Source organism: Carcharhinus amblyrhynchos, chromosome 6 (assembly GCF_965287045.1).
Source record: "Carcharhinus amblyrhynchos chromosome 6, sCarAmb.v2.hapA, whole genome shotgun sequence".
Classification (NCBI taxonomy): Eukaryota; Metazoa; Chordata; class Chondrichthyes; order Carcharhiniformes; family Carcharhinidae; genus Carcharhinus; species Carcharhinus amblyrhynchos.
In genome coordinates this window covers 65,188,570-65,210,016 of record NC_137329.1, presented here as the reverse complement: position 1 = coordinate 65,210,016, position 21,447 = coordinate 65,188,570, and the positions used below count along the sequence as shown (strand labels likewise).

General features: G+C 45.4%; 1 protein-coding gene across 1 annotated transcript in view; it reads left to right on the top strand.

The window, feature by feature from the left end:
• LOC145344481 (cytosolic carboxypeptidase 2-like) overlaps positions 1-21,447 on the top strand; it is a 105,316-nt gene that overhangs the window by 36,342 nt on the left and 47,527 nt on the right. The window contains exons 9-12 of the mRNA XM_080191637.1: positions 353-453; positions 879-1,009; positions 14,085-14,151; positions 17,991-18,098. Coding sequence (XP_080047763.1) covers positions 353-453; positions 879-1,009; positions 14,085-14,151; positions 17,991-18,098 — 407 coding nt within the window. The remainder of the gene's footprint in view (positions 1-352; positions 454-878; positions 1,010-14,084; positions 14,152-17,990; positions 18,099-21,447) is intronic.

Here is a 21,447-nt window from a genome sequence, read left to right as displayed (position 1 = left end):
ACCTCAACCTATTTTCTCTATTCACTTGTCTTTACACTCCTGTGACTGATTTCATGTAAATTTAAGACTCTTATCACAGACCCACATTTATCACCCTCAAACTGAATGCAAAATCCTACTATTGCCTAGAGGTTCTTTTATTATGAGAGATACTGAGACCTGTTTCTAACGCTCAACCTAAGGTGTCGCAGAATGGAAACATACCACACGAGGCTGGTTTACACAAGGGGTAAGTCTTCTTTGTTTAGTTTTGAACTGAGGTGTATGAATGAGCATATGTAAAGGGAGCTGACTGGAACTAACTTGGGCTGTGCCACTTTACTGAAAGCTGTGCAATGTTTCAATTTAACAGGGCATCGCCGGGCTACCCACTTCAGCACAGAGGACCTGAAATCACTGGGTTACCATTTCTGTGACACACTGCTTGATTTCTGCGACCCTGACCATTCAAAGGTTAGTAGCTTGGACTCATCATTCCACACTCCTCTGAATGGCTGCTTCAAAAACATCAACATTTGGATGAAAGGCAATTTGTGCTGCTTTCACTAAAATTCTGAACTCACCCGCTTAGAAATATAATTACCAGCATGTGACACAGTCCACATTGATTACTGAGACTTGTTACCAAGATACATGTAATATTCTGGTATATGTGGCCATGTGCGACTGTGCCCCCATTCTTCATGTGTGACAGGTGCAAGTGCATTTAACATGCAACAAAACACTAGACATATGACCCAGAATGTACATAGCAGGCACACTAAATACGTAGCATGTAAGTACTGTGCACATGTGATCTGCTTATTCATAAGTGTGAATTTGTTTCCTTACTGACCTTGCGTTCTTCTCTCTATCTCCACACCCCCCACTCTGTTCAGTTTGAGCAGTGTTTGCTGGAAGTACGTGCAGCTCTACAGAGGGAATTCCGTCTACGCTTAGAAAAACTAGGCCGTCAGTATGATTCAGACGCGATACTGAGTGACCTGTCTATGTCGGATTTGGAGTCTAGGTATGCACACAAAATTAGAAGGCATACATAGAATCATAGAATCGTAGAACTCTACAGTGCAGAAAGAGGCCCTTCAGCCCATCGAGTCTGCACTGACCGCAATCCCACCCAAGACCTATCCCCATATCCCTACATATTTTACCCACTAATCCCTCTAATCTAAGCATCCTAATACGCTAAGGAGCAATTTTAGCATGGCCAATCAACCTAACCCGCACATCTTTGGATTGTGGGAGGAAACCGGAGCACCCGGAGGAAACTCATGCAGACACGAGGAGAATGTGAAAACTCCACACAGACAGTGATCCGAGCCGGGAATCAAACCCAGGTCCCTGGAGCTGTGAAGCAGCAATGCTAACAACATTGCAGTGTTCGACAAAGAAAGTGACACCAATGTCATTTTGCCTCGTAGTTCCCAAATGTTTGAAATAATCACACTTTTAGATACAAATTTGGAGTGGATCCAGGGTGCATATTGCCAGAACTGGCTATGTGCCGTGGAATGACACTGTAATACCTTGAAAGAGTGGTGACCACCAAGTGGAGTAACTAAAGAGTTATTTATTGAAGAATAAGTACAGAGAGTAAGAAAAATGCTGTTGATTGCTTCAGACTCAGAGTCTGAGCTCAACTGCAGGATTTGCAACTTCGGCTCAATTGGCCAAATGGGTCACATGACCCTTTGAAATACCACCCCTTAAAGGGGTTCACTACTACAAATACATTATTGCTAAACTGACTGTTGTGCCTTTGTGAGTAATATGAACTCTGGATAGACATGTGCATGACAATATCAATCCAAAATCTTTCTCACCTTTCAATCATTAACTTTTTGTACATCTAAACTACAGGACATTTATAATCATTTTTCATGATTAGGTGTGTAATTTTGAGCACTTTAAGGTTCTTTTATAGCTTGTTTTCTTTCCTCAATAAGCATTACTCACGGGATCACACAGTCAGTAAAATGTTGACCATTCTGAGTTTTGTATGAATTGCTTTCAGTGGCAGGTTGCACTGGCAATGTTGATCCTGGTGTTGTAGGAATTCACTTGTGCCACTTGTTAATGATGTTAATCTTTCATTGGCTTTTTGGTGATGCTGTTGACATTGTCATACTGGTCAATAATGTTGCTGGTGTTTCTCATACAACACCAGACCAGATCAAATTCAGCCATGGCAGGAGACTCCCAGGAGAAAGCCAAAACACTTTAGGGGATGTCATCAAATCATCCTTGAAGATATCAAACATTCCTGATAACTAATGGGAGGCCCTGTTAGGCACCACCATTTTTGAGGGTTTGAGGAATCTAGGTCTGTATTCTCTAGAGTTTAGAAGAATGAGAGGTGACCTCATTGAAACTTACAAAATTCTAACAGAACTCGACAGGATAGACCCAGGAAGGATCCTGGCTGCAGAGGGGTGTCTGGAACCAGGGGACACAGTCACAGAATAGCAGAAAGGCCGTGTAGGACTGAGATAAGAAGACATTTCTTCACTCAGTATGTGGTGAATCCTTAGAATAGTCTATCCCAGGAAGTTGTGGAGGCTCAGTCATTGTGTATATTCAACGCTGAGGTTGATAGATTTCTAGATATTAGACATCAATGGATATGAAGATAGTGCAACAAAGTGCTGCTGATGATCAGCCATGTTCTAATTGAATGGCCTGAATGTCCTCCTTCTTAGAATCATAGAATCACTACAGTGCAGAAAGAGGCCATTTGGCCCATTGTGTCTGCACTGACAACAATCCCTTTTCCCATAACCTCACACATTTACCTTGACAATAAGAGGCAATTTAGCATGGCCAATTAATCTAACCGGCACATCTCTGGAACGTGGGAGGAAACCGGAGCACCCACAGCAAACCCATGCACACACGAAGAGAAAGTGCAAACCCTACACAGACAGTGACCTGAGGCCAGAATTGAACCCGAGTTCCTGGCGCTGTGAGGTAGCAATGTTAGCCACTGTGCCACCGTGTCACCCATGTTCTTCCCAAATTCCTGCCAAGTGTCTGACTAAAATAGAGAAGGTTCCTCCAGAAAGGCACAGAAAAGAATTGAGGAAAAGAAGACTACATTGGGAGCAGCCATCCGAGAGAACGTACAAACCTCCAAGCACCTCATCTACCTGAATAACTTGTGACAAATCATAGAATCCCTACAGTACAAAAGAAGGTCATTTGGACCACTGAGCCAACAACAATCCCACCCTGGCCCTATCCCTGTAACCCCATGTATTTACTCTGTTACTAACGCAACTAACACTAAAGGGCAATTTAGCATGGCCAATCTATCTAACCCGCATATCTTTGGACTGTTGGAGGAAACTGGAGCACCTGGAAGAAACCCACACAGAAATGGGGCAGCAGTGCTAATCACTGTGCCACCGTGCTGCCCATGGATTGGAGCATGGATGGCATGGATTGGAGCAAGTTATCCTCAATCCAAGGGATTTCCTACAAAGAGCAGGACATGACTGGAGTAGGACAAGGAAAAAGAAAGCATACGATATGCCTAGGCAGCAAAAAATTGACAAAGCTCTTGAGGGGTACAGTAAAAGTAGGAAGGAACTTAAATACAAAATTAGGAGGGCTAAAAGGGGCCATGAAATGTCTTTAGCAAACAGGATGAAGGACAGCCCCAAGGTTTCTGATATACGTATTCAGAGCAAGAGGATAGTAAGATAAAGAGTAGGCCTATTCAAAGACAATGAAAGGAAGTGGGTGAGATCCTTAATTAATGAGTACTTTGTATTGGTATTCATCAAGGAGAAGGACATGATGTATGTTGAAGTTAGGAATGGGTGTGTGAACGCTCTAGAAAATGTCAATATATTGCAGGAATAAGTGTTGGTATCCTAAGTTGCATGAAGGCAGACAAATCTCCAGGCCAGGTGGGATCTATCCCAGGTTACTGCAGGAGGGAAGGGATGAAATAGCTGGGGTCTTAAGAGATATCTTCACATCCTCTTTGATCAAGAAAAAAAGCAGTGATAATCCAGGAAATAATAGGCCAGTGAGCTTGTCAGTGGTGGGGAAACTTTTGGAGAAAGGGACAAGGTACATGCACAGTTGGAAAAAAATGGTCTAGGTAGTGATAGGCAGCATGGCTTTGTATGGGAAAGATCGTGTCTCATCAAATTGATTGAGTTTTTTGAAGAGATGACAAAGATAATTGATGAGGAAAGGGCTGTGACTGTAGTTTATATGGCATTTAGTAAGGCATTTGACAAGGTCCCACATGCAGACTGGTACAAAAACTAAAATCATACGGTGGGCTTACTAGATGGCTTGGTCATAGAAGATAGAGACTGACAGTGGTAGGGCGTTTTTCAGGACAGAGATCTGTAACTAGTGGTGTTCCATCAGGATCAGTGCTGGGAGCCTCTGTTGTTTATAGTATATACCATATATGGAAGAAAATGTGGGTGGTTTGATTAGTAAGTTTGTAGAGGATATGAAGATCGGTGGCGTTGTGATAGTGCCAGGGATTGTCAGAAGATACAACAGGATATAGATAGATTAGAGACTTGGGCACAGCAGTGGCAGATGGAGTTTAATTCAGACAAATGAGAGATGATGCCTTTCGGAGGATCAAATTTAGGTATGAGGAGTATTAATCTACAGAGGGTTCTAAGCGCACATCCACAATTCCCTAGAAGTGGCAACGTAGGACAAAGTGATTAAGAAGGCATCTGGCATGCTTGCCTTCAGTGGCTGGGGCATTGAGTACAAGAGTTGGCAAATCATGTTGCAGTTATATAAAACATTGATTAGGCCGCATTTTGGAGTATTATGTGTAGTTCTGGTCACCACACTACCAGAACGACATGGAAGCTTTGAGACAGTGCAAAGAAGGTTAATCAGGATGTTGCCTGGTCATGTGATGGTTGATTATGAGGAGGGGTTGAATAAACTAGGATTGTTTTCATTGGAAAGACAGAGGCTGAAGGGAGACCTGATAGAGGCTTACAAAATTGAGAGGCATGGACAGGGTGGATATTCAGAGGCCTTTTCCTAGGGTGGAAGTATTAATTGCAAGGGGGAACAGGTTTGAGGTGAGGGGGGGTAAGTTTAAGGGAGATGTACAGGGGAAGATTTTCACACAAAGAGTCGTGGGTGCCTGGAACGCACTGCCAGAGGAGGTGGTGGAAGCAGGCACATTAGCAATATTTAACGGGCATCTGGATGAATGCATGAATAGTGAGGGAATAGAGGGATACAGTCTGAGGAAGGGCAGAAGGTTTTTTAAGTTTAGCTAGGGTATCATAATTGTCAATGGCTTGGAGGACTGAAGAGCCTGTTCCTGTGCTGTACCTTTCTTTGTTACTATTTGTTCTTTGTATGTAGCAATGCCAGTTTTCTTCACTTGTATTTCAAGGTGAAAATGTAACTCTGAAACTCCCCCTTTCACCACCACCCACCACATATAAATGCTCTGTCCGAGGCCAGAACTCTCCATTCACCTGATGAAGAGGGAAACCTCGAAAGCTTGTGAGTTTACTATCAAATAAATTGGTTGGACTAAAACCTGGTGTTGTCAGACTTTTTACTGATCCCAAGTGCAGAGTGGCAGCATGAACTCTCAACTGCACCGATCGCACCATGAGGCCCTGTCCCCTTGGCACTTCTCAATGTCCAGTGGGCAATGGCAAGGTGCCCCTTGAGCAATGCCAAGGGTCTAGGCTGGCACTGCCATGCTGGCAATGAGTAGGACCAATCTCTCCTCACGAGAAAATCCCCCCGTACCCGGGATCGTACCTTCCTCTTTGGCATGATTGTGTGAATATCTTTTCTCTGAAAACAATTACATCCAGCCATTTTGTGTGGTTGGTTGTACAGTTCCTTTGTCTATTTTCTCTAGCACATTGTCATTTTCCAGCTTGTGAATGTTTCTCAGACACTCTGTTGCTGCTTTACCATTTTCTTTAACTGCTCTACACATCTTTTCCCAGTGAATGGGGCTTTCCACAAACTCTGCAATTTGATCTGTATGTTGACCTTTCTGTCTGTGACCTTGTGTGTTCTTGCACATCTTTCTCTCCGTCTGATCTTCTCATGTTGCACTTTCACTGGTTTTTGTTTTGTTATTCTTACATGGGATTTGGGCCTGTCCTAATTGCCTTTGAGTTGAGTGGCCTGTTCGGTCTTGTCAGACGAGAGTTAAGAGTCAACCATATCGCTGTCACATGCTAGATGTCGGCCAGACCAGGTGAGGATGGCAGATTTTCTTGCTGAAAGATGGACTTTTATAACAATTGATGATCTTTTGTTTTCAATTCAAGACTAATTAATTCATTGCATTTAAATTCCACCAGCTGCTGTGGTGGGATTTGAACCTATGTCACCAGACCATTAGCCTGGACCCCTCTGGATTACTAGTCCAGTGCCATTATTACCACATCACCTTCTCCCCTTTTGCTTAACCTTTGGGTAGCTAGTGGCTTCAACTGTCTAATTCTAGCTTCATGTGTTTTGGCAGTGTCGATATTCTGAGATATTGTGAGCTTGTCATTTCCAATCAAAGACTTGTGTACATTATTTATAGAGCAGTACAGTGGCACAGTGGTTAGCATTGCTGCCTGATAGTGCCAGGGACTCAGGTTTGATTCCAACCTTGAGTTTCTGTCTGTATGGAGTCTGCACATTCTCCCCATGTCTATGCGGGTTTCCTCTGGGTGCTCCAGTTTCGTCTCACAGTCCAAAGATGTGCAGATTAGGTGGATTGGCCATGCCAAATTACTCCTTAAAGTAGCAGTATGTGTAGGTTGGGGGATTAGTGGGATAAATGCATGGGGTTACAGAGATAGGGTCTAGGTGGGTTGCTCTGTCAGAGTCAATAAGAAACTTCAGTTATGAAGATAGATTGAAGAGGATGGGACTCCTTAGCTCTAGCCAAATAGTTTCTGTCCTTGACTCCTCTGGGACATCTTCTTTCTCCAGCACTGCAATGCTTCCCTGAACCAATATTGCCACCCCACTCCCTTTCCTTACTCTTCTATCTTTTCTGAACACTTTGTACACAGGAATATTTAATATCCAATCTTCCCCTTCCTTTACTGCTTGTGATCGTTTTCTTCAGGTTTGTATAGTATAAGTTTTTTTAGTGTTTCACTTTAATATCTGGACTCCTGCCACTTATTTCCTTACCCTTGATTCTTCCACACAATAAAAGCTTTAAATGTTCATGGTCCTGACAAGTATCTGGGCTTGGCCAGTATTCCCATACCTGGGGTCAGAACACTCTGAGCACAGTTAGAGGTTTCACACTTTTCACATATTTATTGTCCCTCAACAGCTTCATCGTGCATGATGTTCACTTTCCCCCTTTTCTGCAGGGAGAGTTGCCACACAATTGGAAGCAGCCGGAAATAAGTGGAAAGGGGAGGTCCCGATGTATATTTGTCTCTCTAGATAACTCTCCACCCTCCCCAATCACACTCTCTCTTGTGGTCAGCTATTGCTTATTGTTGAACACGCAATATTCAGAATGACCTCAGCACCTCCTCTTTAAGAGACACATGCTTTAAGCATGTTTAAGCCAAGAACTTAAACCAGATCCAGCAGTAGGAGAAGAAAGTAGCATACTGATGAGAATGATATTCCGTCATCTCATTTTCAAAAGTTCATTTATGGGATGTGGGCTTCGCTAGCTGGCTACCTTTTATTGCCCATCCTTAATTGCCCTTGAGAAGATGGTCATGAGTTGAGTTTTTGAATCACAACAATCGCTGAGGTGTCGTTATACCCACAGTGCTGTTAGGGAGGAAGTTCCAGGATTTTGACCCGGCGGCAGTGGAGGAATGGTGATATATTTCCTGATGAGTGACTTGGAGGGGACCATCCAGGTGGTGGTGTTGCCAGGTATCTGCTGCTCTTGTCTTTCCAGATGGTAGTAGTCGTGGGTTTGGAAGGTGCTGCTTAAGGAACCTTGGTCAGTTCCTGCAGTTCATCTTGCAGATGTGACACATGGCTGCCACTTTTCATCAGCAGTGGAGGGAGTGAATGTTTGTGGAAGGGGTAGCAATCAAGCTGCTGTTTTGTCCTGGATGGTGTCAAGCTTCTTGAGTGTGTTGGAATTAGACATCCAGGCAAGTGGAGAATTTTCTATCACACTCCTGACTAGATGGTGGACAGGATTTGGGGTATCAGGAGGTGAGTTACTGGCCGCAGTATTCCTGACCTTTGACCTGCTCTTGTAGTCACAGTATTTATATGGCTCATCCAGTCAGTTTCTAGCAATATAAATACTTACAGCCAACAACTCATAATGACACTATGCATCTTTCGAATATAGCATGGAGGTGGGAAGTATACATGGTGAGACACTGGGCACGTGTTTTTCCAATCAGGGCAGGGGGCAAGGATATTTTTCTCACACAATGATCACCCTGAGATTTGGTGAAGTGAGTTGTTCCCTCTTATAGCCTGGATGGATGTGGTCTCTGGCTGAGAGTTATTCACTTTCTCCCTGTTCCAGCAGTGTGTCCTGCTCTGCCTGGTCTCTGTTCACTTTCCCTGTTACAAATTGAGGAAGTAGATCTCAAGAGGATCAACACAGTTTTTTTTATTATTGGGAGCATCATCCGCAAGGTCATGGCAGGGCATGTTGAGAGACCAGTGAATAAAGCATATAGTATCATGGGCTTTATTAATAGGGGCATTGAGGGTTATATTGAACTTTTATAAGACACTAGCTTGGCTCCACCTGGAGACTGCTGCTAGTTCTGAGCACCATACCTGAGGAAAGGTGTGAAGGTATTGGAGACAGCACGGAGGAGATTGACAAGAATAATTCCAGGGATAAAGAACTGTAGCTATGAGGATAGATTGGAGAAGTTGGGGCTGTTTGCCATGGAGAAAGGAAGACTGAGAGGAGATATGATAGAGGTATTTCAGATCCTGAGGGATATGGACATGGTAAATAGTGAGAAACTGTTCCCACTCAAAAGAGCATCAAGAACTAGAGGACTCAGTTTCAAAATAATTAGCAAAAGGAATAGAAGTGATGTGAGGAAACATTCTTTCACTGAGAGTGGTTGGAGTCTGGAACAAACCTCTTGAGAGGTTGATGGAGTCAGGTTCAGATATTCAATTGACATATTCAAAAGATAATTGGATTGCTATGAAAAGAAGAAATGTGCAAGGTTACAAGGATAAAGCAGGCGAGTGGGACTAGATAGAGAGCAGTGCCATCTTGATGGGCTAAATGGCCTCCTCCTGCACTGCAAAGAATCAGTGATAAACACAGCAATACATATACAATATCCAGGCTGATAAATGGCAGCAACACACTGGTGCTCAGAAACAAACTGGAACACAGATATCGAGGATGCAGCCTGATTCTAAGACTTAACATCATGGTTATGCTCAAGTGTCAGGGAACAAGAGATGGTGAGGGTGGGGGTGAGGATGAGCATGGAACAGTGAATGAACATTTATGGAGGGGACTGTGTACAGTGGATGGGATATTTATAGAGGAAACTGTGTACAGTGGATAAGGTATTTATTTGATTTATTATTGTCACGTGTATTGGTATACAGTGAAAAGTATTGTTTCTTGCCGCTATGCAAAGTATACCATTCATAGAGAAGGAAAGGAGAGGGCACAGAATGTAATGTTACAGTCATGGTTAGGGTGTAGAGAAAGATCATTTTAATGTGAAATAGGTTCATAGAACATAGAACATAGAACATAGAACACTACAGCACAAACAGGCCCTTCGGCCCACAAGTTGCGCCGATCACATCATCACCTACCAACCTACAGACCTATCTATAACCCTCAATCTCATTAAACCCCATATATTCATCCAGAAGTCTTTTAAAAGACCCCAGCGAGTTCGCCTCCACCACCACTGACGGCAGCCGATTCCATTCACTCACCACCCTCTGAGTGAAAAACTTACCCCTAACATCACTTCTGAACCTCCCTCCCCGCACCTTAAATCTGTGTCCTCTCGTAGCGACCATATCAAACCGGGGAAATAGCCTCTGAGAGTCCACCCTATCTATTCCTCTCAACATTTTGTAAACTTCTATCAGGTCGCCTCTCAACCTTCGTCTCTCCAGAGAAAAGAGTCCCAGCTCCCTCAACCTAACTTCATAAGGCATGCCTCCCAGTCCAGGCAACATCCTTGTAAATCTCCTCTGCACCCTTTCAATAGCTTCTACATCTTTCCTATAGTGAGGCGACCAGAACTGCGCACAATACTCCAAATGAGGCCTGACAAGGGTCTTATAAAGTTCCAGCATTACCTCCCGACTCCTAAACTCAATCCCTCGATTAATGAAGGCCAGTACACCATACGCCTTCTTGACCACCTCCTCCACCTGCGAGGCCGATTTAAGAGTCCTGTGGACCCGGACCCCAAGATCCTTCTGCTCCTCAACACTACTCAGACTTCTGCCCTTGATAGTGTACTCGTTCAACCCGTTGGTTCTGCCAAAATGGACGACTACACATTTATCCGCGTTGAAGTCCATCTGCCACTTCTCCGCCCAGTCCTGCATCCTATCTATGTCCTGCTGCAACTTTTGCCATCCTTCCAGATCATCCACAACACCACCGACCTTCGTGTCATCAGCGAACTTACTTACCCATCCCTCCACTTCCTCATCCAGGTCATTTATGAAAATGACAAACAACAAGGGTCCCAGAACAGATCCTTGAGGCACTCCGCTGGTGACTGACCTCCATTCAGAAAAAGCCCCATCCACAACCACTCTCTGCCTTCTGCAGGCAAGCCAGTTCTGGATCCACAAGGCCAAAGGCCCTTGGATCCCATGCCCTCTCACCTTCTCAAGAAGTCTTGCATGGGGGACCTTATCAAACGCCTTGCTGAAGTCCATGTACACTACGTCCACGGCACTTCCTTCGTCAATGTGTTCAGTCACATTATCGAAGAACTCAACTAGGCTTGTAAGGCACGACCTGCCCTTGACAAATCCATGCTGACTATTCCTGATCATGTCAAACCTCTCCAAATGTTCGTAAATCTTGTCCCTCAGAAGCCTCTCCATCAGCTTACCAACCACTGAGGTCAGACTCACCGGTCGGTAATTTCCCGGGCTATCTCTGTTCCCTTTCTTAAAAATAGGAACTACATCCGCAATCCTCCAATCCTCTGGAACCTCTCCCGTCTCCATTGACGACGCAAAGATCATCGCCAGGGGCTCTGCAATCTCTTCCCTCGCCTCCCACAGTATCCTGGGGTACATCCCATCTGGTCCCGGCGACTTATCTACCTTGATAGAATTCAAAAGTTCCAACACATCCTCCTCCTTAATATTCACGTACTCAATCCTTTCCATCTGCTGCAAATCCATAACAAAATCTCCCAGATCGGCTTCCACCGTGAATACTGAGGCGAAGTACTCGTTAAGCACCTCCGCCATTTCTTCTGGTTCCACACAAACCTTTCCCCCCTCACCTTTTATAGGTCCTATCCCTTCTCTTCTTATCCTTTTACCTTTCACATATTTATAGAAGGCCTTGGGATTCTCCTTAATCTTACCCGCCAAGGTCTTCTCATGACCCCTTCTGGCTCTCCTAATTTCCCTTTTAAGTTCCCTCCTACAGTCCTTATACTCCTCAAGATCTTTAACATCTCCTAATTCCCTGAACCTCTTGTACACCTTCCTTTTCTTCCTGACTAGGTTCAACACATCCTTTGTGCACCACGGTTCCCTCGACCCACCAAAACCCCCTCGTCTCATCGGAACGTTGTCATTCAGAGCTCCAGACACACATTCCTTGAATATCTGCCACCTTCCTTCGGTACTTTTCCCTAAGAACGCCTCCTTCCAGTTTATTTGTCCAAGTAACTTCCTGACTTCTTCATATCTCCCCTTACCCCAGACAAACACCTTCCTAGCCTGCCTGATCCTATCTCGTTCCAACGCAATTGTGAAGGAGATAGAATTATGGTCACCATTCCCAAGATGCTCTCCTACCGAAAGATCCATCACCTGCCCTGGTTCATTCGCCAGTACCAGGTCAAGTACAGCCTCTCCCCTCGTAGGCTTGTCCACATACTGCGTCAGGAAACCTTCCTGAACACACCTAACAAACTCCTCCCCATCTATACCCCTTACCCTAGGGATATTCCAGTCGATGTTTGGGAAATTGAAGTCTCCCATCACGACAACTCTGTTATTAAAACATCTCTCCAGAATCTGTTTCCCTATTTGCACTTCAACTTCCCTGTCACTATTGGGCGGCCTATAGATTACACCCAGCAAAGTTTTTGACCCTTTGCTGTTCCTAACTTCCACCCACAGAGATTCAGTAGACAATCCCTCCACGACATCCTCTTTCTCTGTAGCCATGACACTATCCCTGATCAACAGTGCCACTCCACCACCCCTTCTGCCACCCTCCCTGTCCTTCCTGAAGCACCTGAAGCCTGGCACCTGAAGTACCCAGTCCTGTCCCTGAGATATCTAAGTCTCCGTAATGGCCACCACATCACAATCCCAAACAGCTATCCACGCCCTAAGCTCATCTACCTTATTCACTATACTCCTTGCATTAAAATATATACACTTCAGCCCCTCAGTCTGGGCATTTCCCATCTCCACCACCTGTCTAACCTCCCTCCCATACTGCCTGCGGTCCTCCCCTACCTGGGAGCGAACCTCCTCCGTCCCAGTTTCCCCATCACAGTTCCCTCCCCCCATCCTTTCTAGTTTAAAGTCCCCCCAGTAGCCTTAGCCTTAGTTCATTCAAAAGTCTGATGGCAGCAAGGAAGACGTTGTTCTTGAATGGGTTGGTGCGTGATCTTGAGCTCTTGTATCTTTTTTGTGATGGAAGAAGTGAAAGAGAGTATATTCGGTGTGTGTAGGGTTCGTCATTATGCTAGCTGCTTTTTTGAGGTAGCGGGAAGTGTAGGTATAGTCAATGGACTGGAGGCCTAGTTTGTATGATGAACTGGCTATGTTCACAACCCTTTGTAGTTTTCTATTGTGCACCTGTAAAAGTTATACAACCGTGAGAGTTGTAGTGGGCGCACCAAATTTCCTTAGCCTCCTGAGAAATAGAGGTGTTAGTGGGCTTTCTTAACTATAGTATTGGCATGAAGGGGCCAGGACAGATTGTTGGTGATCAGGTTGGGGTGACACGGTAGCACAGTGGTTAGCACTGCTGCTTCACAGCGCCAGGGACCTGGGTTCGACTCCTGGATTGGGTCACTGCGTGGAGTATGCACATTCTTCTTGTTTCTGCATGGATTTCCTCCAGGTGCTCCGGTTTCCTCCCACAGTCCAAAGATGTGGGGGCTTTTAGTGGATCCGACTTTTAGACCCTTCCTCTGACATCCCCATACTCACTCTGTCTGCAACAATATCAGCGAGTCTGAATCACGCTGCCCAAGCCTGCCCACACCTGAAACTCTGCAGCTCCAATCGCATCTTCAACTGTGCATGCGCAGAAAAAAAATGATAGAACGCTGCTCCCCTGCCACATCCCTCCCAGACCCCCTGGCCCCACAGACATTTTCCCACCCCCTCAACTGATCCCCTTATCTTTCCACCCCTCCGCCACCCAGACTGATCGCGGGTCCCTCCTCCCCATTTCTCCGCCACTGATCACAGGCAGAGTGGCAACAGACTCATCTTCCCCCACACTGATCACAGGTGGAGTGGCAACGCCGCCCCTTCCCTCCAGTCACGGAGTTTGGAGATGAGTTTTGTAGGAATAATGGCACGGAAGGCTGATTTGTAGTCAATAAACTGGAGTCTGATATAGATATCTTTGTTATCCAGGTATTCTAGGGCTTACTGCAAGGCCAGGGAGATGGTGTCTGCTGTGGAGGGTATTGTGCACAGTGGATAGGGTATTTATGGAGGGTGTGTACAGGGGATGGGGTATTTGCGGAGGGTGTGCGCAGGGGATGGGGTATTTACAGAGAGGACTGTGTACAGGGAATTGGATGTGTGGGGAGTAGTGTGTCTGTTGAAATTGTGACAATGTGTGTGTGAGCGAATGAATGAATGGGGATGACTGGAGGATATTCAGTGTGAAATTGTTCCCCTCTTACTGTGAGCTTTATGCACATTTCTTTCAGCACCAGCGGGTCAGACAGCTCTGAGTCAGATGGACCCCCAGCACATTTAATGAAACTCAAAGAGAAGGTGAGTGAGGACAGAGATTATGTTCATTTTTCAAATGTGGTCATGAGACTGGGACCTCAGTGGGAAGTCCACTGTTTGTTACCTATAACTGAGTGCTTGCTAACTTACTTCAGACTTGACCACATTGCCAGAGGTCTGCTGCCACAGACAGGCCCAAGCAGGTAAGGACAGTGGATTTCATTCCCACGGGATATTTACAAATATGATGAGTTTTCAAAACAATCGATGATAGTTTCATAGTTTCACCATTACTGAGAGACAAGCTTTCAATTCCAAGTTTATGAATTGAATTTAAACTCCACTAGCTACCATTTTGGGACTTGAACCCGTGTTGCTCTCATTTATCAGTCCAGTGATACTACTTCCACCTCCTCCTTCCATGTTGCTTGGGGTGATTGTTACAAGCATCTTTGTACTTGAAAGGATTGGTTTTGCATTTGTGTTCTGAATTTTCACTGTTATTTTGGGGTCAGTTCTATTGTTTCACATCGCACTGCCTTCTTTAAATTCAGATTATGAATGGTCTAAGAGCTCCTTCAGGTGGTTTGCAGCAGTTGGGTCTCACCCGGTAAAGCCAGGTTGCTTTATGTCACTTCTGGGGATCAAGCAGATCCAGTCCTCTCCACTGACAGGATACTGAGCAAAACTGTTCAAGCTGTGCAAATGTTCCTCACTACTGATTGGGGGCTGCTTTTCACTTCTTAAAGCCCCAGACACTTTTACAAATCTGGTTTCTGGGACGTCAGTGGATTTTAAGCCCCAGTAGGGTGTCTGGACTTGCTTCCTGTGCTGGATTGGCTCTCCACCCTGTTAGATTTGTTGAAGTTTAACATAGAAACATAGAAGATAGGAACAGGAGGAGGCCATTTGGCCCTTTGAGCCTACTTTGCCATTCATTGTCATCATGGCTGATCATCCAACTCAATAACCTAATCTTGCTTTTTCCCCCATAACCTTTGATCCCATTTGCCCCAAGTGCTAATCTAGCCACCTCTTGAAAACATTTCATGTTTTGGCATCAACTATTTCCTGTGGTAATTAATTCCATAGGCTCACCAATCTTTGGGTGGAGAATTATCTCCTCATCTCCGTCCTAAATGGTCTACCCTGCCTCCTCAGATTGTGACTCCTGGTTATGGACACCCCCACCATCGAGAATATCCTCCCTGCATCTTCCCTGTCTACCTGTCTAGTCCTGTTAGAATTTTATAAGTCTCTATGAGATCCACCTCCTCTCCCCACAACTCCACCCTCCCCCGCCCCTATTCATCTGAACTCCAGCAAAAATAATCCTAACTTACTGAATCTCTGCTCATACATCAGTCCTGCCGTCGCTGGAATCATCCTGGTAAACCTTCACTGCATTCCCTCGAGAGCAAGAACATCCTTCCTCAGAAAAGGAGACCAAAACTGCATGCAGCACTCTAGATGTGGTGTCACCAAGGCCCTGTAGAATTGTAACAGCACATTCCTGCTCCTATACTCCAAATGTCTTGCAATGAAGGTCAACATACCATTTGCCTTCGTTGCGAGCAGTTCCTTTGATTTGACAGTGGATCTATATGGTTATCCTTGAAACACACCTGGTAATCGCTGTTTCAGGGTATTGTCCATTCCCTCTCTTTTTCCCCTAACCTGTCCCATATCTGCTGGAACAATAATGCCCTCTTATGGCTTTTCAGCTCCAGCTGTATTGCCCCATGACTCTGAACTAAGTGGGACATCCTTTACAACAATCTGAGGTCCCTGTCTGCTTCAAGAAGATGATTATCATCCCAGTGCCTAAGAAAAGCCAAGCAGCGCGCCTTAATGACTATCGGCTGGTGGCTCTGACATCCATCATTATGAAGGGCTTTGAAAGGCTAGTCATGGCACAAATCAATTCCAGCCTCCCGGACTGCCTGAATTCACTACAGTTTGCCTACCGCCACAACAGGTCCACAGCAGACACCATTGCCCTGGCCCTGCACTCAACCCTGGAACATTTAGATAACAAGGGCACCTATGTCAGACTCCTATTTATTGATTACAGCTCAGCTTTCAACACTATTATTCCCACAAAACTCATCTCCAAACTCCATGGCCTAGGCCTCTGCAACTGGATCCTGACCTTCCTATTTCACAGACCACAATCAGTAAGGGTAGACAACAACACCTCTTCCACAATCACCCTCACCACTGGTGTCCCACAAGGCTGTGTTCTCGGCCCCCTATTATACCCCTTGTGCACCTATGACTGTGCTGCCAAATTCCCCTCCAACTTGATTTTCAAGTTTGCTGACGACACCACCATAGTGGGTTGGATCTCAAACAATGATGAGACAGAGTACAGGAATGATGTGGAGAATTTGGTGAACTGGTGCGGCAATAATAATCTCTCCCTCAATGTCAACAAAACGAAGGAGGTATTCATCAACTTCAGGAAGCATGCCCCTGTCTACATCAATGGGGACGAAGTAGAAAGAGTTGAGAGCTTCAAGTTTTAGGTGTCCAGATCACCAACAACCTGTCCTAGCCCCCCATGCTGACACTATAGTTAAGAAAGCCCACCAACGCCTCTACTTTCTCAGAAGACTAAGGAAATTTTCACCAACTTTTACAGGTGCACCATAGACAGCATTTTTTCTAGTTGTATCACTTGCTTGATATGGCTCCTGCTTTGCCCAAGACCGCAAGGAACTACAAAAGGTTGTGAACGTAGCCCAATCCATCATGCAAATCAGCCTCCCATCCATTGACTCTGTCCACACTTCCCGCTGCATCGGCAAAGCAGCCAGCATGATTCAGGACTCCACACACCCCGGACATTCCCTCTTCCACCTTCGGGAAAAAGGTACAGAAGTCTGAAGTCACATACCAACCCACTCAAGAACAGCTTCTTCCCTGCTGCTGTCAGACTTTTGAATGGACTTACCTTGCATTAAGTTGATCTTTCTCTACACCCTAGCTATGACTGTAACATTATATTCTGCACTCTTGTCATTTCCTCCTGTATGAACGGTATGTTTTGTCTGTGTAGCGTGCAAGAAACAATACTTTTCACTGTATGTTAGTACACATGACAATAATAAATCAAAATCAAACATGTCCCTCACTCTCTCTTTACCTGCTTGGGACTCCCCCTGGACTCTTTTTAAGAAGACAACCCGATTTGAGGGTCACGTCCCTCATTTTTTTTTAAAACTCCACTGGCTCTACTATTCTGGATCTATTAGTTTGGACTTGGCCTGTTTAACCACCTCGGGTTCATATCTAACACTGCTGGTCTTGTCCCGGCTTGCCTTAGCCACTTTAACCCTTGCTGGTTCGATTGCCTCCTGCTGGGCCTTCAAACCATCATTTGTCTATGCATCCCTACAGAACCCTGCAGGCTTTCTGCAGTCTGTCCTTACCTTTCTAGTTATTTACCACCAGTCTGTCCTTGCCGTTAGTGTCCAAAGATGTGTAGGTTAGGTGGATTAGCCATAGTAAATGCATGAAGTTATGAGGATAGGGTGGAAGAGTTGGCTTGGGTGGGATGGTCCTTCGGCGAGATAGTGTAGACTCGATGGGTTGAACGGCCCCTTTCTGCACTGTAGGCACTCTATGGTTCTTTGGATATTGTGCTGTCCTCTAGACACTGATCAGGAACTTACAATGTAGCGTTTAGGTGAACAGGCCCCTCTGGAGAAAGTCAAACCTGGTGCCCCAGCACATTGTGAGAGCAAGATTAGTTGGGAGTTATAAACCGTATGCACCCCCCCACCACCACCCACCCCTTCCTCAACCCAGGCCCCAAGATAACTACCAACTGGATCTCACATTCGCCGCTTCACCTCAACTCTGTTTCTGTCACTTAGGCACATCTGAAGAAGAAGAGGCTGAGAACAAGAAAGGAAAGGAACAGACTGCACCAACATCAGCTCCTCAATATGCCATCACTGCCAGCTCAGATCAGGCCTCAGACGGTGAGTGAGCAACACCAACAGCATAGGCAGTACAGTATCCAACATAGCAATAGAGATGGTAACAAAACCTGTGGGGGGATGAGGGATGGGATGGGACAATGGAGACTGTGTGACATTATGGAGTGACATTACAGGATCCGACTCCCACAGCTATCTGGACTACAGTTTTTCAAACTCCATATCATGTAAGGACTCCATTCCTTTCTCTCAGCTCTTTCGCCTCCGTCGCATTTGTTCCGATGATGCCACTTTCCAAAGTGGTGCTTCTAATATGTGCTCCTTTTTCCTCAACTGTGGATTCCCATCTACAGTTGTCAACCGGGTCCTCAACAGCGTGTAGTCCATTTCCCACGCCATGACCTTCACTCCCTCTGTCTCAGACAAGGATAGAATTCCTCCTTGTTCTCACATTTCACCCACCAGCCTCTGCATGTAAAGTATAATCCTCTGCTATTTTCACCAACTCCAGGGTAATGCCACCACCAAACACACCTTCCCTTCACTCCCTCTGTCAGCATTCCACAGAGACCATTTCCTCTGGGATAACCTTGTATACTCTTCCACTATACCCAACACCTCTCCTGTCACTCATGGCACCTTCCCATGCAGTTCTACAAGGTGCAACACCTGCTCCTTTACCTCTTCTATGCTTACCATCCAAGGTCCAAAACATTCATTCCAGGTTAAGTAGCATTTCACTTGCACCTCTTTCATTTTGGTCTATTGCATTCGCTGCTCCCAATGTGGCCCAATCCATATTGGAGAGACCAAGCGTAGAGTGGGTGATCGCTTTGCTGAGCACCTTCGGTCTGAGCACAGTCAGGACCCTGACCTTCCGATTGCTTGCCATTTCAACACACAATCCTGCTCCCATGCCCGCGTGTCTGTCCTTGGCTTGCTGTAATGTTCCAGTGAAGCTCAACACAAACTGGAGGAACAACACCTCATCTTCTGGCCTCAACATCAAATTCAAAAACTTCAGATGATTTGCTCTACCCCACCTCGGTCCCCTTTGTTTTCATTCTATTTTATTTAATGTTTTACTGTTCTCTGCCTTTTATTTCTTTATTGTCTTTCTTCAGTTTTCTTTCCTCCCCCACTCTTTCCATCGACTTCATCCCCCTTCCCTTACCTTTTCTCCCTCCACTTGGCCTTTTCTACACTCTACCTCTGTCCCATTCCTCTTCTCCCCCCTCACCCTGCCTCCTGCCCCCGACATCTTCATCCGTCACAGCTTACAGCTTCTCTGCTGTTTGGCCATTCACACCTTTTATTATCTCTGTGGACAGTTGTTAACAGTCTTTTCTGCTGGTTTCAATGGCTATGACTCATCTTTTATTCCCTCCCCCTGCAGCATAAATATCTCTCACTTTCTAGCTTTGACAAAGGGTCATAAGAACATAAGAACATCTGGACTCAAAACGTCAGCTCTTTTCTCTCCTTACAAATGCTGCCAGAGCTGTTGGGATTTTCCAGCATTTTCTCTTTGGTTTCAGATTCCAGCATCTGCAGTAATTTGCTTTTATTAAAGAGTAGGGCACATTAGAGTCCAAGGGGGTATTTTCTGGGTGGAGACAGAGGACATTGGTAGAGTGTTGAATGAATACTTCACATCCGTCTTCACCCAAGGTAATGAGTATGAAGGTGTGGAATTTAGGGACAGAGACTGTGAGGTTCTTCAGCAAATTGACATAGGAGGGACAAGGTATTGGAGGTATTGGCAGACTTATGAGTGGACAAATCTCCAGGTCCAGATGAATTGTGTCCCAAGCTGCTGTGGAGGCAAGAGAGGAGATTGCAGGGGCTTTGACCCAAAGTTTTAATTCTCTCTGGGCACAAGGGAGGTCATGATGTGAAGATGCCGGCATTGGACTGGGGTAAACTTGTTGTGAGTAAGAAATCTCATAATACAAGGTTTAAGTCCAACAGGTTTATTTGGTAGCACAAACCACTAGCTTTCAGAGTGCTGCTCTTTCATCAGGTAAGTAGGAATTCTGTTCACAAACAAGGTATATAAAGTCACAAACTCAATTTACAAAATAATGGTTGGAATGCAAGTCTTTACAGGTAATTTAGTCTTAAAGGTACAGACAATGTGAGTGGAGAGAAGGTTAAGTACAGGTTAAGGAGATGTGTATTGTCTCCAGACAGGACAGTTAGTGAGATTTTGCAAGCCCAGGCAAATCATGGGGATTACAGATAGTGTGACATGAACCCAAGGGGCCGCCCTCTTGTGTGCAGAACTTGGCTATCAGTCTCTGCTCAGCGACTCTGCGTTGTCGTGTGTCGTGAAGGCTGCCTTGGAGAACGCTTACCCAAAGATCAGAAGCCAAATGCCCGTGACCGCTGAAGCATTCCCCAACAGGAAGAGAACACTCTTGCCTGGTGATTGCCGAGCGGTGTTCATTCATCCATTATCGTAGCGTCTGCATGGTCTCCCCAATGTACCATGCCTCGGAACATCCTTTCCTGCAGCACATCAGGTAGACAATGTTGGCCGAGTTGCAAGAGTATGTGCCGTGTACCTGTTGAATGGTGAGATGATGGCATCAGTGTCGATGGTCTGCCATGTCTTGCAAAGGTTGCTGTGGCAGGGTTGTGTGGTGTCTTAGTCGCTGTTCTCCTGAATGCGGTATAGTTTGCTGTGGACAATGGTCTGTTTGAGGTTGTGCAGTTGTTTGAAGGCAAGAATTGTGGGTGTGGGGATGTATGTCTTCATCAATGACATGTTGGAGGCTCCAGAGAAGATGTTGTAGCTTCTCCATTCCGGGGAAGTACTGGACGACGAGGGATACTCTGTCTGTCGTGTCCTGTGTTTATCTTATGAGGAGGTCAGTGCGGTTTTTTGCTATGACGCCTTGGAACTGTCAATTGATGAGTCGAGTGCCATATCCTGTTCTTATGATCTTCCAGCTTCTGGAGGTATCTGTTGTGATCCTCCTCATTTAAGCAGATCCTGTGTATGCGGAGGGCTTGCCAGTAGGGGATGGCTTCTTTACGTGTTTAGGGTGGAAGTTAGAGAAGTGGAGCATTATCCATGGGCTTGTGGTACGGTGAAGTGCTGAGGTGACCATCCTTGATGGAGATGCATGTGTCCAAGAATGCAACCGATTCTGAAGAGTAATCCATGGTGAGTCTGATGTTGCCGTCGTCATATAGTTGTTTCAGTGATTGTTCACCATGAGTCCAAAGGAAGAAAATGACATCAATGTATCTACTGTACAGCATCGGTTGAAGGTCTGATGAAGAGGTCTTGTTCGAACCTGTGCATGAAGATGTTGGTGTATTGAGGTATGAATTTGGTCCCCATGGCTGTTCTTTGTGTCTGAATGAAGAATTGGTTGTTGAA